A 15,738-nucleotide genomic window follows, 5' to 3' on the forward strand; every position below is an offset into this window, starting at 1 on the left:
AAATTTATTCGTATGCAAACAACCTCTCCTACAAAAAATGGCCCTTTTGATTGATAAGTGCTCGATTAATGCTTAAAAATGCTCTTTCATCTTCCTACTCCCACTACTTGAAGGAGGCAGGCGTTTCTTATAATCATACCATTTCTTGTTCCCAAAAACCCTATGATATCAAATTTGGTTCCATTGCATGATTAGTACTAAAGCGATAAATCAAAATTATATGGAACCCCCTCCTGCCTGCCTCTTTCTGCAACGCGGAAGGCTTTATACCAATGTTAGAAACATATCTCGTACCCAAACACCTTCCCATGCCAAGTTAGATTTCATTTGCTTGATTAATTTTTAAGTTATGCCAACAAAATTGTATTAGGGCCTCTGCCACCTTCGTACTCATTGGAAGAAAAGTAGTGCTTCAAATAAAAACAGAACCATTTCTGGTGCTCTAATCCTTTTCTTTGTGAAATTTGATTTCATTTCTTAGATAAGTTATCGAGCTATGCAAAAAATTGTATCATCACTTCATATAACTTCAATGGAAGAATGGAGGGGTTTCAATCAAATTCCGCTACGAGGAAGGTAAAGTCTTATCCCCACAGTTTCCCCCTTAGGAAGCGGCACTACTCGGATACCCCCTGACATTAGGGTATCCTACTCACGTTCGCGTCGCACCCCTGACCTCCGCTACGCAGAAGGTGATGCCTTATCTTTGTAGCTTCGATCAAGGGATCGGACGTACACTACTCAGATGCTCCCCGTCGATGGAGTCATCCTACACCGTTCGCGGACTGCCGTTGGTATCAGCTCCTGTGCAGGGCAGTCATGATCCGGGTGAACCCATCGCTGACCGCATGCCAAGTTTTGGGACCCGCACACATCCTCTGTACAACGTTATCTGCTGTAGTGTCGGGCACACAGGCGTCAAATATGGAAGTACGTACCGCCGCAAACCTCGGACAGACAAACACCACATGCTCGGGTGTTTCCTCTTCGTCTCCACAATCAGGGAATATTGCGAAGCCACATGTCCAAACCGGTAGTGGTACTTCATGAAGCATGACCAGTCAGTTTCTCGATATAAGAAATTAAAATCGTATGCGAGCCTCACATCTCCCTTTCTATCTTTTCAATGAAAGAAGGGAGGGGTCTCAAATAATCATAGAAATATTTCTCGTACTCAAATACCATCCCATTCCAAATTTGGTTCCATTAACAACACTTTTCAAGTAATGTAAAAAATAGTACAGATATCCCCCTCCCTCTTCCTATCTCCCTACCGGAAAGAGAGAGGGATACCAAACATTCAAGGAAAAATTTATCGTACCCTAATACTTTCCCATGCCAATTTTAGTTCCATTTGTTCGATTTGTTCTTTGTATGGATGTATGGAAGCCCCCCTCTCCCTCTCCTATTTCCTCATTGGGATGAGGAAGGGGTCTCAAACGATCATAAGAACATTACTCGTACCCAAATGCTCTCCCATGCCAAATTTGGTTCCATTTGCTTAATTAGTTTTTGAGTTAAGTAAAAAAATGGTAATAGAGGCCCCCTTTCCCCTTCATATCTCCCTAATGGAAAGAGGGAGGGGTCTCAAATAATCATTGACATATTTTTTGTATCTAAACACTCTCCCATGTCATGTTGGGTAATATTTGCTTGATCGGTTCTCCAGTTATACAAACATAAGTGTTTTGATTGGAAGCCCCCCCCCCCTTCATCCTGTTAACGGGAGGGGTCTCAAATCATAATAGGAACCTTCCTTGGCCTTCAATATCCCCACCTGCCAAGTTTCACGAAAATCGGTTCAGTAGTTTCCGAGTGTATAGGGAACAGACAGACAGACAGACAGAAATCCATTTTGATATATATAGATCAATGTTGAAAGTTCAACTCTTAGAATTATTCATACATTTTAAGTTAAGTCTACCATATTTAAATAACTTAAACAACTTTACCAATACAGTTGAATCTAAAATATTTTTATTGAAATGTGATAGTTCAACCAGAAATCTATAGTTGAATCTATAATATTTATAGTCGAATGCCTAAAATCAATCATACAATTGAAGTTGAGTCTATCATATGTATTTACAATGTAACATATAATACCATAACAGTTGAATCTATTATACTCATAGTTGATTGCGCAAGGTCAATCAGCTCTTTGTTGTTCAATCTATTATATTTACAGCCGAATGTTCAAAAATCAACTACACTTCAATGATTGGTGTAACTATCTGAAATAATTGGAATAACTGTCGTTTTTTTTTCTCCATCTGATCAATTTCCGAACCTCGTTGATGATTGTATCGTTGTATGAACGTTGAACGTTTATATAATGGTTTAACTTTTTTCAAACTTTTTAAGTTTATTTACCGTACCATTAAACCTAAACGTGATACACGTTTTTAATCATATAAAATTTTTGATTTTAAACTTCACTTTTATGACAACCCGTTTCATTTTTATTTTCAGGAAAGGGGCACAGTTGAATGCTGCCATCGTTGAAACTCGGACCATCAAAGTGGCAGCAGTATCGGAGCAGGCAAAAAAACGACAACAGAAGCTTCTGAAAAATGACATACAACCGCCAATGGCTACCGAAACAACTTGAAACGCTGGTCCAGCAATTCGAGCGCCAAATTTGACGGGACGAGTGCCAGGTCGCTTCTGCTGGTGATTTGCCTAGGGGCAAAGCTGATCCTCTGCTGAAAGCGAAACTTTTCAGTGTTTTGAGCATCCTTTGAGGCTGTACGGTGAAACTGCACAGCAGAATAAAAAGAACAAAGTAACGTACAGATCGCCATTTTTACATTGTTTTAGACCAGTTCAAAGTGGCAAAAGTTTAATCACCTGTTGTAAAACAACTCAGAAACGGGGACCGGAAAACGAGAACGAGGCAGAGAAGCTGCCTAGAGATGGGCAAAATGTAGCAAAAAAGCACTTCAAAAAAAAAAAAGTATTATAAGTGTAGGAAAATATCGTTACGTGTTTCGGTGCAAATTTTTCTCATTCGGTTAATTCGGTAGCGAGAAATTGTAGAAACCGAGAGAGGCAGCCAAAAAAAAAAAACGACAGCGAAAAAAGTTTTCCACGGGAAATATGCAACCAGGTAAATGGTGTAGCCCCAGGCCAGGAAACTGAGCAACGAAGGTATTCCCGGAAAAAGTTTGAAAAGCATATAACCAAGGTGAGGAGGGGAGAAAAAATAACCCGAGTGAAAGTGACGCTTTTCGAAAAGTCATCTCCGTGTGAAAACGGTAGCAAAATTGATTATGATAATTTTGGGAGCAGCTGTGGAAAAGTTTTCCACTTTCGATGAAGATATTCCCGTTGGAGGTCACCGTTTGAAATAAGTGTGGCTCGAGAGGAGTGCTGCCATCACATGTTTTTGCGAGTAAATTTGACAGTGTTTTAAGTCTCCTCCGTCGTCTGCGGTTCCTGTCAACGGAGACCATCCGTTTTGGGTGTGGGTGGCTGTTTGTTTGTGTTGGGTTTGGGTGTGAGTGGCCAAGTGATTGTGTCTTCGGAAGATGAGAAAATCCAAAATCGGGATGGAGCTTGCCCCGGCCCAGGTGGGCTTCTGGCTGACGTTAACGGTGCTATTTGAGCTGGCGACGAGTGTCAAAGATGGTAAGTACTCACTCGCAGCTTCAATTGGCTGCCATCATCTGTGGGGTTGACTGCATTGAACACGATTGTAGTAAATTGGTTATCTCAATGGTACCAAATTATGTGGGAAAATGAATGGATGTGTTAGAAATAAGTTTTCCAATTTTTCCCTTCCTTACTCAAACAATTTACAGCTTTCACTGAGTTTGAGTCAACAGTAAAAAATCGACTTCCAGAATTTTTTTTTTCTAAGTTTGGAGATAGAGCATTTCAGATTCAACGGCTGAAGGTGGATGTGAGTATTTAGTCAATCAAGCTAAACTAATATCTCATCACACTGACCTAGTATCGCATTAAAATCTTCTATAAACTTAATCCTCCTTTTTTGAGCTATAAATTCTGCAATTCTGAGCTTAGTAGTACACTGAAGGAAGCATGTTTTAAATAAAACAAAAAAGTGAAAGTATGTTGATGTTTCATACATTTTACAGAAAATCTCCATATAAATTTGAAGTTGATTGAGCTAGCTCATGCTCATGCCAAATGAGATAAAACTTTCTGAAAGTCATTTTTTCACCTAATTGTTAAGATCACACTTTATAGAATTTAATAATTATTTCTAAAGTAGGGGTTTCTAATAAAGATTGAATTAAACGCGTAACTGTTCCAGTTTGAAGTCACCTTAAAAGTGAGGGCTTCGTTTATTCAGTATGTACAATTTAGTCCTATGCTATAATCTTCTTTTGCTTTTCGCGACACAGTGTTCCCAGAAGGGGTTTTAACAGGAACTCGAAATCCTATTTGGCCGAACACTACAACTCCATCTTCATCCATTAGAAGTTAGTAGATACTTTTCAAAATTCAATCAATTTAAAATAGCTAATCCTATGATTTTAAATTCATGTTTCTAATCGAGAGTATTGAAAATACCAAATCAAAATAATGAAACTACACTAATTACTAAATTTATCAATATGTACTAATAATAAATCATCTATCCTTTTTCTTTTCGTGGATCTTTTTGATCTTCAGATCTTTCCTGAATCATAATCTTCCTTCCGAATATTTTCATCCTCCGAAAAGATGTGCTGCCGACTCTGGCAGCAAACCCATAAAAATCACTTTCGGTAGCACTATCTGCTTCTTCATCTTTATGTCTTCTCCATTTGAAACTAGTACTTCGGCCAGGCTCCACGAGTAACTCAGTGTGCGGTAGAACTGATTCAACATCGTTTCATAAGGAGGCAAAATTGTCAGATCGACTCAATTCCAAGAATCGTCTCTCGTTGAAAGCTGTAGAAAGCCTAGCTTTCCGATGTGAATCGTCACAGACTTTCAACTGGCGTTTGTGCGCCAAAATGACTCGTCCTCCCAGGGAAACCTGTGAAACGTTTGGAGAATACCATATTAAAAACTTTACTGGTAAGTATCTCTTCAACCGGATTTTTATAATATAACCGGATTGTTATAATATATCAGATGTCCATTTCTCACATTTAAAAAAGGATCTTTCAACTTTGGTGAGATTAAACAACATCGTCTAGAACTATCATCATTTTTAAATTGTACTTTATTTTTTAAATTACTCTTGGGATTGATCAAATCGAGTAAAATCATTGGCTTATTAGAAAGTAACCGCTCAGAGGGGAATTTATAATCCTTGCTCAAACAAGTGTTTCTGTATTTAGATAAATACCAAACAAATTCGTTCATCTGTGTCAAGTTTTTTTTTATGTTTGAATCTAACAGAAAATTTTTCAAGACGTCTTTCACCAGACCATTCTTCCAGCTTGTCCGTTACTTTCACGATGGTATGGCGGACTTTTTAGTGTTTTTATGCCTGTTTTTTCAAAAAGGTGGGCCATTATCCGTCACTAAAACATCTGGCAAAACGTATCTTGCGAACACGTTGAGAAACACGTTTATAACTTTTTTGTAATCTGTTCCGTTCTTCATGTGTTCCAACTCAATCCATTTTGTGTAACTATCCACAATTAACAAGCAAACCTTGCCATCTAGATGAAAAAAATTCGCATGAATTCTCGAAAAAGGTTTTGAGGTTGGTAACCACGGAGAATATTCTGGAAGCTTATTAGATGAAGTTCTCGATCTACAAATGTGACAAGATTTTACGTGTTCTTCAATGTCCGTATTGAGACCAACCCAATATACAGTTCTTCGTGCGAGTTGCTTCATCTTGGTAGTTCACATCACATCAGTCCACCATCTCCAAATCTTGATGAATAGAATGAACATCTCGGAACTGTTCATCAATTCGTTCTGGCCAACCTTTATCCAAGTAGCTCATCATCTCTGAAATAAAACTGTTATTTTGCCACTTTGTTAAAGCTCAAAAGAAACTCCGGTGTAAAATTAAGATATTTAACAAAATCTTTGTGCAATTCTTTCGGAATTTCATCCGCAACAGGAAAACGTAAACAAAAATCTGCATTTGCTAATTTTGATGCAAGGCGATAAATGATATCAAAATCATATATGGATAGTTCCATAATGTATCTCTGCAACCTGGTAACTGAAATGGAATTTCGCCCCTCTTTACCCAAAATACCGATAAGAGGTTTATGGTTTGTGTATATATCAAACTTTTGTCCATACAAGAATTTATGGATTTTTTTTACAGTACAAACCACAGCAAGTGCCTCTAGATGCAGAATCGGGTATTATTTCTGAGCCTCGTTTAGTGAAAAGGATGCAGAACTTATTGGACGTTCTTCTCCATTTATCATGAGCTAAAACGCCACCCAAACCGTATACACAAACGTCTGTAACAACAACAACCGGTTGTCAGGGTCAAAATACTCCAACAGTTTGGGTTTCAACAAAAATTGTTCACAATCGTTGAAAACTTGCTCACAATTATCGTCCCAGCTATATTTGACAACATTTTTCAAAAGTTTGTAAAGAGGATTGACACGGCTTAACATATTTGGAATGAACTTTGAGTTGTAAGATACCAATCCCAAAAATGCCTTCAACTCAGACACATTTCGTGGAGATTTCGCTTCACGAATTGTTCTTACTTTATCGGGACAAGATGAAGACCACTGTCAGTCAAAATATGGCCCAAATAAGGTTAACTGTTCACGAAGAATTTGCTCTTTTTTCAAATTGACCTTAATATTGGCCCTAGCAAGTCTCTTTAAGACCCGAAAAAGGTTACTCCTGCATTCCTCAAAATTTCTTCCGGAAATAAGTACGTCATCCAAATAGCAAACCACGTTTTTAAGTCCTTTCAGAATCTGGTCCATCACTCTTTGAAAGATACTAGCTGAAGATGACGCTCCTTGTGGCAATCGCTTATTTACAAACAATCCTTTGATCGTGTTGATCACCTTGAATTTCTTTGAACGTTCAGATAATAACAGTTGCGTGTCAGGTATCAGGTATCAGAATGGGGGTAGGCTTAATAGCGGCACGTTATCCAAACATACGGGAAAATTGTGCCTAGCCTTTTTTTTTATCCAAGATTTCATCATTTACCTGAGAAACCTGAAAAACCTATAAAAGGAAGAAATAAATTCAATCTATTTAAGATGGCATAAAGCCTTTCCACTAGGGATTATTAGCATTAAAGCTCTTTTCTACATTCGGTAAGGAATGATAGAATATTTTTTAAGTTTAATTTCTTAAACTCAGATTCGCTTAAAGCGTAAGATCCCAGAGTACGAAAACGTAGTCTGGCAAATGAGGGACAGTTACATATAAGATGGAAGGGATCTTCCACATCTGATTCACAACTACCACATACTGGAGATTCAGCACGCTGAATTTTGTGCATGTGATAGTTGAGTTTACAATGACTGGAGAGTGCTCTGATCAAGATGCTGCAATGAGATTTGCTTAAAGTTAACAAGTAACTCGATATGATTGGAGATGGTTTTTCTAAAAATAATTTAGTTTGACGACAAGTGTCCAACTCTTCCCAGTATCGTTCATGCTGGTTAGAGGACCAAGTTTGAATTTGGTTTCTGAACCAACATGGTGATATTGGGACAGCCGGCTCTGGTCCGTAAAATTCCTTTTCCGACCCAGCTCTAGCGAGTTCGTCGGCGCATTCGTTTCCAAAAATTCCCTTATGTCCGGGTACCCATAGAAGGTTTAATCCATTGCCTTCAGCAAGTTCTTCGATTGCTTTCCGGCATGCGATTACCAGTTTTGATCTAGAACTGAAAGCACTGAGTGATTTGATAGCTGCTTGGCTATCTGAACAGAAGTAAATTGTTCTGAACATAATCTTCTTTTGAAGTGCAATTTGCACTCCATACATAATAGCATATAGCTCAGCCTGAAAGACTGTACAATATTTTCCTAGAGGTTGAGCATATTCTATGTTCAACTCGTGACAGTAAATTCCTGCACCTGCACGGCCGTTTGATAATGAACCGTCAGTATAGAATACAATATGAGAGGACATTTGGTCCTCTACGAAACCTGATAACCATTCTTGAGGAGAAGGAAATTTGACTTTAAACCCCATGTAGGGAAAACTACTCGAGAGTGTTAAATCGTTTGGCGCTAAATTAAACTTGTTTAATCTAACTAATTCAGGCCACACATTTGTATGAACGACGCAAATGTCTCTTGTTGTTAGATTGGGTATAAGTGTTGCATTTAAAGAATTGTTTATCAATATACATGCACGAGGCATTATTCGGGCACTAGTCATTCCAATTACACTGAACACAGTAAAGTTTGGTTTGAGTAAATTCCCTAAGTAAAAAGTTCCATTTCGGAAATAGGGTTCTTGGACCAAGGCGATTGATGCAGTTCCATTAAGGATTAAACGACATAAGTTAAGTGTAGCGGTTCTTTTGTGCTGCAGATTTATCTGTGCAACCTTAATAGAAAGCATTTCTAACAAAGAATTCCACACACACATATTTCCATCACACACAAGAACCTCTGCACCTTCATATCGACGCATGAAGCGGGGTATCCCATACAAGATGAAAATTTTAAAATCGTGTGTATAATCTGAATCCCACGAGTTGCCAGGAAAAATACGGCCCTTTGCACCAGTGCCTGGCTATAGTGCAGACCTTAACAACGTTCTGCTTAAGATAGGATTATTATACACCCTCCTACCCCCACTTTGGGGCCCGCAGGCACAGAACCACCTTGAAGCGGGTGTTTACAAAATTTAGGAGAATACAACTCGTGCATGCGCATTAATAGCAATAAGCACAATTGGTGAATCCTCCCTGAAGAAACTTGGCTTGGAACCAAGCCAAGGTTCCCCCCTCCCAATGTGATAGTCGCATTTGAAGAATGACTAACGCATATGGGAAGTACTGGATAAGTCGTCTTTTACGACGTGGACCAGTATCCCAGTGGTAGTATTCTATAAGCCGCCACCACACAGCTCGTTTTTAAGTGCTTTCAGAATCTGGTCCATCACTCTTTGAAAGACACTAGCTGAAGATGACGCTCCTTGTGGCAATCGCTTATTTACAAACAATCCTTTGATCGTGTTGATCACCTTGAATTTCTTTGAACGTTCAGATAATAACAGTTGCGTGTATGCTCCAGCCAGATCCAGCAAACAAAAAACTTTAGACCCAGCTAAAGTTGAAAACAAATCCTAGAGCACTGGCAAAGGGTAAATATTAACACCTTATTGATTAAAACCATGCAGTCTATCACTAACCGTATATCTTGATCCTTCATAACAACTATAACCACCGGAGACGCCCACTCACTAACATCAATAGGCTCTATTAATTCATTCCTTTCTAAATCATCCAAGAATCTATTACCTTCTGACGAAGTCTGAGTGGAACGTCATACGCTTTTCGAAAAATTGGTGTCTCCTGGTGAACGAAATCATTATGGCAACGCAGGATCACTAAAGATAATCGGTGCTGACTACCATTTAAAACAGTGGTTTTCAAACTTTTTTCACTCACCGCCCCCTTTTGCAAAACTTTCGAGCTCAACGCCCCCCTGTGAAAATTGTAAGAAAATCTTCAAAAAATAATACATTGGCCCTCAGAGCCAAAGGAGTAAGAGGTATTATGAGTGCAGAAATGGTCTATTTAAATTTAATAATGTCAAACGATTATTTATATCAAACTATACCGTCAAACGGGGCATCATGCAACAGCGGGGTTGGATGCAACATTTAGATAACACCACACTGATTCAATTTTTAATTTAATGTAATGAGATAAAGATATCTTTTAATGATTACAACATGATAATGACATAATTTCTAGCATCTTGAGATAGTTTTTCGAAGTTTTTGATTTTCATATAAAATTGAAAAAATCGAAAAATAAATGTACAATTTTTAACATTTTTCGATGCTGTAAAAAACTATACCCAGTATGAAGGATTGGCTTGATAATATCACCTACAAACTTTAAACTGGTTTCCTCATCCTATACCAACACTTTTGATGTAAAAATAGTTTTCGAAAAATCACTCAATTTTTTTAAATAAATATTTTTATAATTCAGTTACCAGTGTGGGGTAAAATGCAACAAAATGCAAATCAAAGATACACCTTGTAAATCTCATATCCAAATGCTGCAATATGATTGTTTTGCATCACGCGTTTGTCAACACTGAAATTTCTATCATCCAAACATTTTTTTTAATGATTTCGGCTTTTTCAATTTTTAGTACTTTTGTTTTACCCCTAAATGTATGCAGCACCCTAACTTTCAGAAAAAATGTGAAAATAAGTTTTCACAAAACGAAAAATCACTGCAAATGGTGTGTTCATGCGTAATGATCTTGAATTCATCGAAAATTTATCAAAAACTATACATTTTCATACGTTTTCATAAGATTTCTTATCAAAAACATAGTTTGTTGCAAGTTACCCCATTTTCTGAGGAAGATGAAAATCGCATGTTTTTAGAAAATTAAAAATAACTGAAGAAACCAATAATTTTTCTGACTACGCCAATTTGATGTCCCATCAACCTTGAAACTTTTGATGCATAAAAGGTATGATTAACTGTGAACATAAAGTTTTTAGAGGCCAATGAAATTGAAAATTGTTGCATGCTGCCCCAGTTGACGGTATTTCGTGATTTTCAGATTTTCAAAATGCTTTTTGAATACATACTATTTCGTTCGAAAGGAAAATGCAAATGTTCGAAATGGAAAATGGCCAAAGATAACAACTTAAAAGCGTGTTTTCTCGAATTAAGCTTTGATGCACTTATACTACGGTTGCCAGAATTTTTTTCGGACGTATTCCAACCGGACAAATCCAAGCATTTGATTTCAAAATATTTAACCCAAAATCTGGGCAACATCCGGGCAAATTTGGTCAAAATCACGGAATAATTTAGTAAAAAAACAAGCATACACTCACAATATTTTTTTTTATCATCAAATCATATCGGAAAATTTTAAATCATTTTTCAGGATCCAAAACACAAGTCTTATTATTTGGATTCAACTTGCCATAAAAAACTTCTTATTGGTTGTTAAAAATGAAAAATCTTAATAATTCAATTTGAGGTTTTCAAGAATTGACAACAAAATGAATAGTTCCGGACAAAATCCGGGCAACCGGTCCAAACCAGACTTTTCTCAATTATTTTGTTAAATATCCGGGCAATCTGGCAACCTTAACTAATGCCTTTTTGGCTCCAAGGGCCTATTATTGATTTAATCCTCCAGTAAACACTTCATTCTATGTATAGTTTTCTGGATAGTTATATCAAATCACATATCTTAAATTTTGGTAATCCAAAATTCTTTGTTCACCACCTGTGACGATTTGGATTATTGAATACTAAATTATAATTGTCGAGCCGGTGAAATAACGTAAAAATAGTATTATTTTATGATTTCTGAATTTGAGTTCTGTTCAAAGTTATGCAGCATTCACGGGCCTTAAAGTTAAATAAGATTCTAATAACTTAATTCCGAAAATATAAGAAATTACCGAATAGATTGAAAGTTTATCGATTGCGCATTTGATATTTGTATGTATTATTGTAAAGATGAACAAATTAGCAGTTCGCTCACCTAAAAAAATCTTTCATATTTTCTTTCCAAAAAAATCTATCACTAAATCATAGATCACACCTTTTTACGCAGATTTTTTTGAAGGTTTTTTCATCCAAGCAAATTTTTTGAGACAATACTTCTTAAAATTATCATGCTTTGCCATCCAAAATAAATCTTTTTGTATATAACTCAAAATACTCTTACAAAACGAGATCAACATGCAGAGCGTATACAAAACTTACGATAATTTAAAAAGAATCTCTTAGATCAATTTTAAAGAAAAAAAAATTGAGATACTGAATCAAAAATTTTCTTGCAGTTTTGTTAAATTATAGATATTTTAGTCCTCAACCTGATGTTTAGATCTGTGACTTAATTTTATTGTTTTGCATCGGACTTACTTGATATTTCAAAGCTACGTTGTTTCGTGATTTGTGAAAATGGGAGATACTATCTCACCGCCCCCCTGAGCCGCTCCAACGCCCCCCAAATTCCAAAATTGAGCTCACCGCCCCCTTGGAAGCTCTCAACGCCCCCAAGGGGGCGGTAGGGACCACTTTGAAAACCACTGATTTAAAATAACCAAAGCATCAACCCGTCCCAAAACGTTGAGACGTTTACTGTCAATGACCACCAACCGTTCAGAACACTGCTTGAGAGATAAAAATTTAAAATATTTCAAATATTGCTTTTCAGAAATTACCGACTCAGCTGAACCACAATCTAACTCCATTTTTATAAACTTGTTTTCCACTAATACACCAATGTAGCGTGGTTAATTAATTTTGTTGATAGAAGCGATTTTCATGCAATACAAATCTTCCTCACTGTCAGATTGCAAATCTTTATTAAGTCGTTTGAAAAGACCAGAGCTAGTAGATTTAGGCGAATCAACAAATTTTACACTAGACTGACGAGCCCGAGGACTTTTGTTCTTTCGACGATAGCAATAAGCTTTGGTATGTCCGTTACGATTGCAAAACGTACAAAGAAAAACCGGCTTATTTCTGAACTTGTTGTTACCTCTTTCGTCTCTCGGTTCACTAAAGGATGCTGAGCGATAAAAACTGCTACTACGACTTCTTGATCTATAGCTCGACTTATTAGGTTAGGTGATAACCCCTATTACGTCCAAGTCTGGCCACTACACTGACCCGATTAGTTTCTGAATTTTCCAATTTTTGAGTTCTGTCCCAAGCAAGCTCTTGATTCACTATGATTTTTTCAGCCTGCTGCTGCTGTCAAATCTTCCTCGTAAAAAAGTTTTTTCCTTAATTTGGGATCCTTGATACCCATTACCAAAACATCCCTTATCGCTCGCTGCTTAAAATCTCCAAAATTACATAATTCGGCTAATAACTTTACCGACAAAATAAAGTCAATCGCCTTTGTCATAACTTTTTGTAAGTTCAGTCGTTAACTCATGATACGAAAAGTCTTTGAAGTTTCTTCCAGGAAATAAAAGTTTCAATTTAGAGTACACTTCTTGCTCACAAACTGCAAGGAACGATGCTTTGTACTGCTCCTCCTTTTAATTGTGGTGAATAAAAATCCACTCTAGTTGCTCAATATATTGCGCAAGGTGTTGATCCTGGGATGTATGGATCCATTGTAGTGGTCAAAGACATATTTGCTTTTAGTTGAATAAAATATCGGAAGAGAAAAATGTTCAAAGTCAAAAAACGATTAAAATAACCAATAAGCAATAAAACAAAAATATTAAGATACGACTATATCATCAGTCGTCATAAAATATCACAGTACAATATTAATTCAAAATCCAAAAAAAACTTTGAGACAAAAGATGGTCAACAAAATCACATACCTGAATCAAATGTTGTTCCCGAAAAAAAACACTCCTCTGCAATTCTGCTGCAGCCACTCGAATTGGATAACCAACAGAACTGAACAATGCTAAACAGCACACCTACAGCTTCAGCAATCCTCTTCCAGCAGCGCAAAGGTCCAACAACAGCAACAACAATTTACCACTTCAGCAACAGCAACAGCAATTGAACACAACCAAAAAGCGGATTTAGTTTATTTTTCGACAGAATTCTACGTAAAGTTTGGCTTCCGAATGCAACAGCTAAATTTCCGGGCGATGCAACTCGCCAACACTCTTGAACACCAGCTGTCAGAGTCACTCTCCAAACGTCCACGGAGAAAAAAAATCAGCTCAGTGATGAGAGGGTCATTCAACTTTTGAGCACCGACCTTGCTGCCAAACACTCGGAGCAATGAGAAAATGACGGAACTCACTCTCCAAATAAACACTGTTAGAGAAAATAAAACGACAAAAGAATTAGTAAAACGAATTCATTGAGGAAAAGAAAAATGGCGTTTAAAACCAAAAAATAGGCTTTTCGCTAAATAGGAACAAAAAAAACTGTAGTTTTCACCTCAATTTCCCAAAACAAAAGGGAAGAAAAGAAACAAAATATAAAAAAAAATCTGTCACGTTTTAAAACCGAATAACCGGTGTTTCAAAGTTGTGATTCGGGTCGGAACAAAAATAACTTCTAATAGAAGGCTTTGCCACCATTAGAGTTACAATTTTCGGAATCACAAAATCTCACTAAACTTACAGTACGGCTTAGAAAAAAATAGCACAAGCCGTATTATCTGTAGAAATCCCACTCGTCGCCAATTGGTAAGATCACACTTTATAGAATTTAATTATTATTTCTAAAGTAGGTTTTTCTAATAAAGATCGAATTAAACGCGTAACTGTTCCAGTTTGAAGTCACCTTAAAAGTGAGGGCTTCGTTTATTCAGTATGTACAATTTAGTCCTATGCTATAATCTTCTTTTGCTTTTCGCAACACAGTGTTCCCAGAAGGGGGTTTCAAAGGTACTCGAAATCCTATTTGGCCGAACACTACACTTATGGCACCAATATGGGGGGGTGTCACGTTGAAAAGAATGTCAGAAAAATATTCCCATACAAATGTGGGCAAGTCTAAGGTGTAATGTATAGACAATCACTTTCTGCACATCCAAAAAATCGAAACCTGAGTCAAAAAAAAATCTGCAATGCTCGTTGAAAAAATCGAAATATAATAACAAACGGCCTATCTGGCAGTCGTTCTTGTCGAAATTCCTAACAAATCATTTTTTTTTTTGTGGTTTCCGTTACCATTCCAACTTGAATAATAAAGCAATCGGCAGTATAGGCAGATACATTCCACTAAAATTATAACCCAGCAGCTCGTAAAAATTTATCTGCGACAGTTAAGTCCATTGGCAGCCTGTTCCGCCCTCCTCAACCGGGACCCAATTTATGTATGGGCCCTGACACTGTTCTTCCTGGAATGAAGCTCCAAATCGATGAATACCCCGGCACGATACCCATTCCGGGAACTTCTCATCCTTTTGGGTGGCTGCTGGAAAAAAATCGACTTCAAGAAAAAAGATGTTGCCGATTGTGCTTTATGAGTTTGCTGTCGCACTAAAGATGCTGTCCCCATTTGTTAGCGCAAATATTGGATTTCCGATTTTTCTTCATTATTATGTGATTTCCGAACAGCTTTGTTTCCCTGCGAAGATCGATCGAAGGAATGATTTCCGAATGAAAACTTTTAGTATTTAGAGCGATTCCCCAGTAATCAGATTACTGGGAATTAAAACACAAAGCTAGTTTTAGCGCAAAGCAGTGTTTACAGCGAACGATAAAAAAAAACAGGGGAGAATCTGGGTCGGAACTTCCGCCAAACGACAGCAAAGAGTGTCGTTCGCTCGTTTATTTATGGCCGGGAAAATTGCCATCGTAAACATCGGCCGAGTCTTGGAAGGAACGGAAAGGGGGTTATTTCGGGAGCTTATGAATGATCGAAAACGGCTGCCGAACATCGGTGCCGCAATTTTCGAGCATCCCACATTATGGTGCAATTTGAACCGTTCAGACATCGACTTTAAGATAATCTTTGTTGAGGTGTTGTTGACAAAACTGGTAAAGGATCACGGAGATTAGAAAATTTCCACAACGGAGAAAAAGAATAAGGGGGCGTCCATTAATTATGTAACGCTTCTAGGGGAAGGGAGCGAATAAGCTTAAGTGTTACAAATTGTGACATATGGGAGGGGGGAGGTATTCTCATCGTTTCAGTTAATCGCTGCTATTTTGATGCTATGTAA

At 37.4% G+C, this 15,738-nt stretch overlaps 1 protein-coding gene across 1 annotated transcript in view; it reads left to right on the forward strand.

Moving 5' to 3' along the window:
• LOC129740363 (protein turtle) overlaps window positions 1-15,738 on the forward strand; it is a 908,021-nt gene that overhangs the window by 149,755 nt on the left and 742,528 nt on the right. Inside the window, exon 2 of the mRNA XM_055732025.1 lies at window positions 2,473-3,630. Coding sequence (XP_055588000.1) covers window positions 3,531-3,630 — 100 coding nt within the window. The 5' untranslated portion in view covers window positions 2,473-3,530. The remainder of the gene's footprint in view (window positions 1-2,472; window positions 3,631-15,738) is intronic.

The sequence above is a fragment of the Uranotaenia lowii genome, chromosome 1 (assembly GCF_029784155.1).
Source record: "Uranotaenia lowii strain MFRU-FL chromosome 1, ASM2978415v1, whole genome shotgun sequence".
Lineage (NCBI taxonomy): Eukaryota > Metazoa > Arthropoda > Insecta > Diptera > Culicidae > Uranotaenia > Uranotaenia lowii.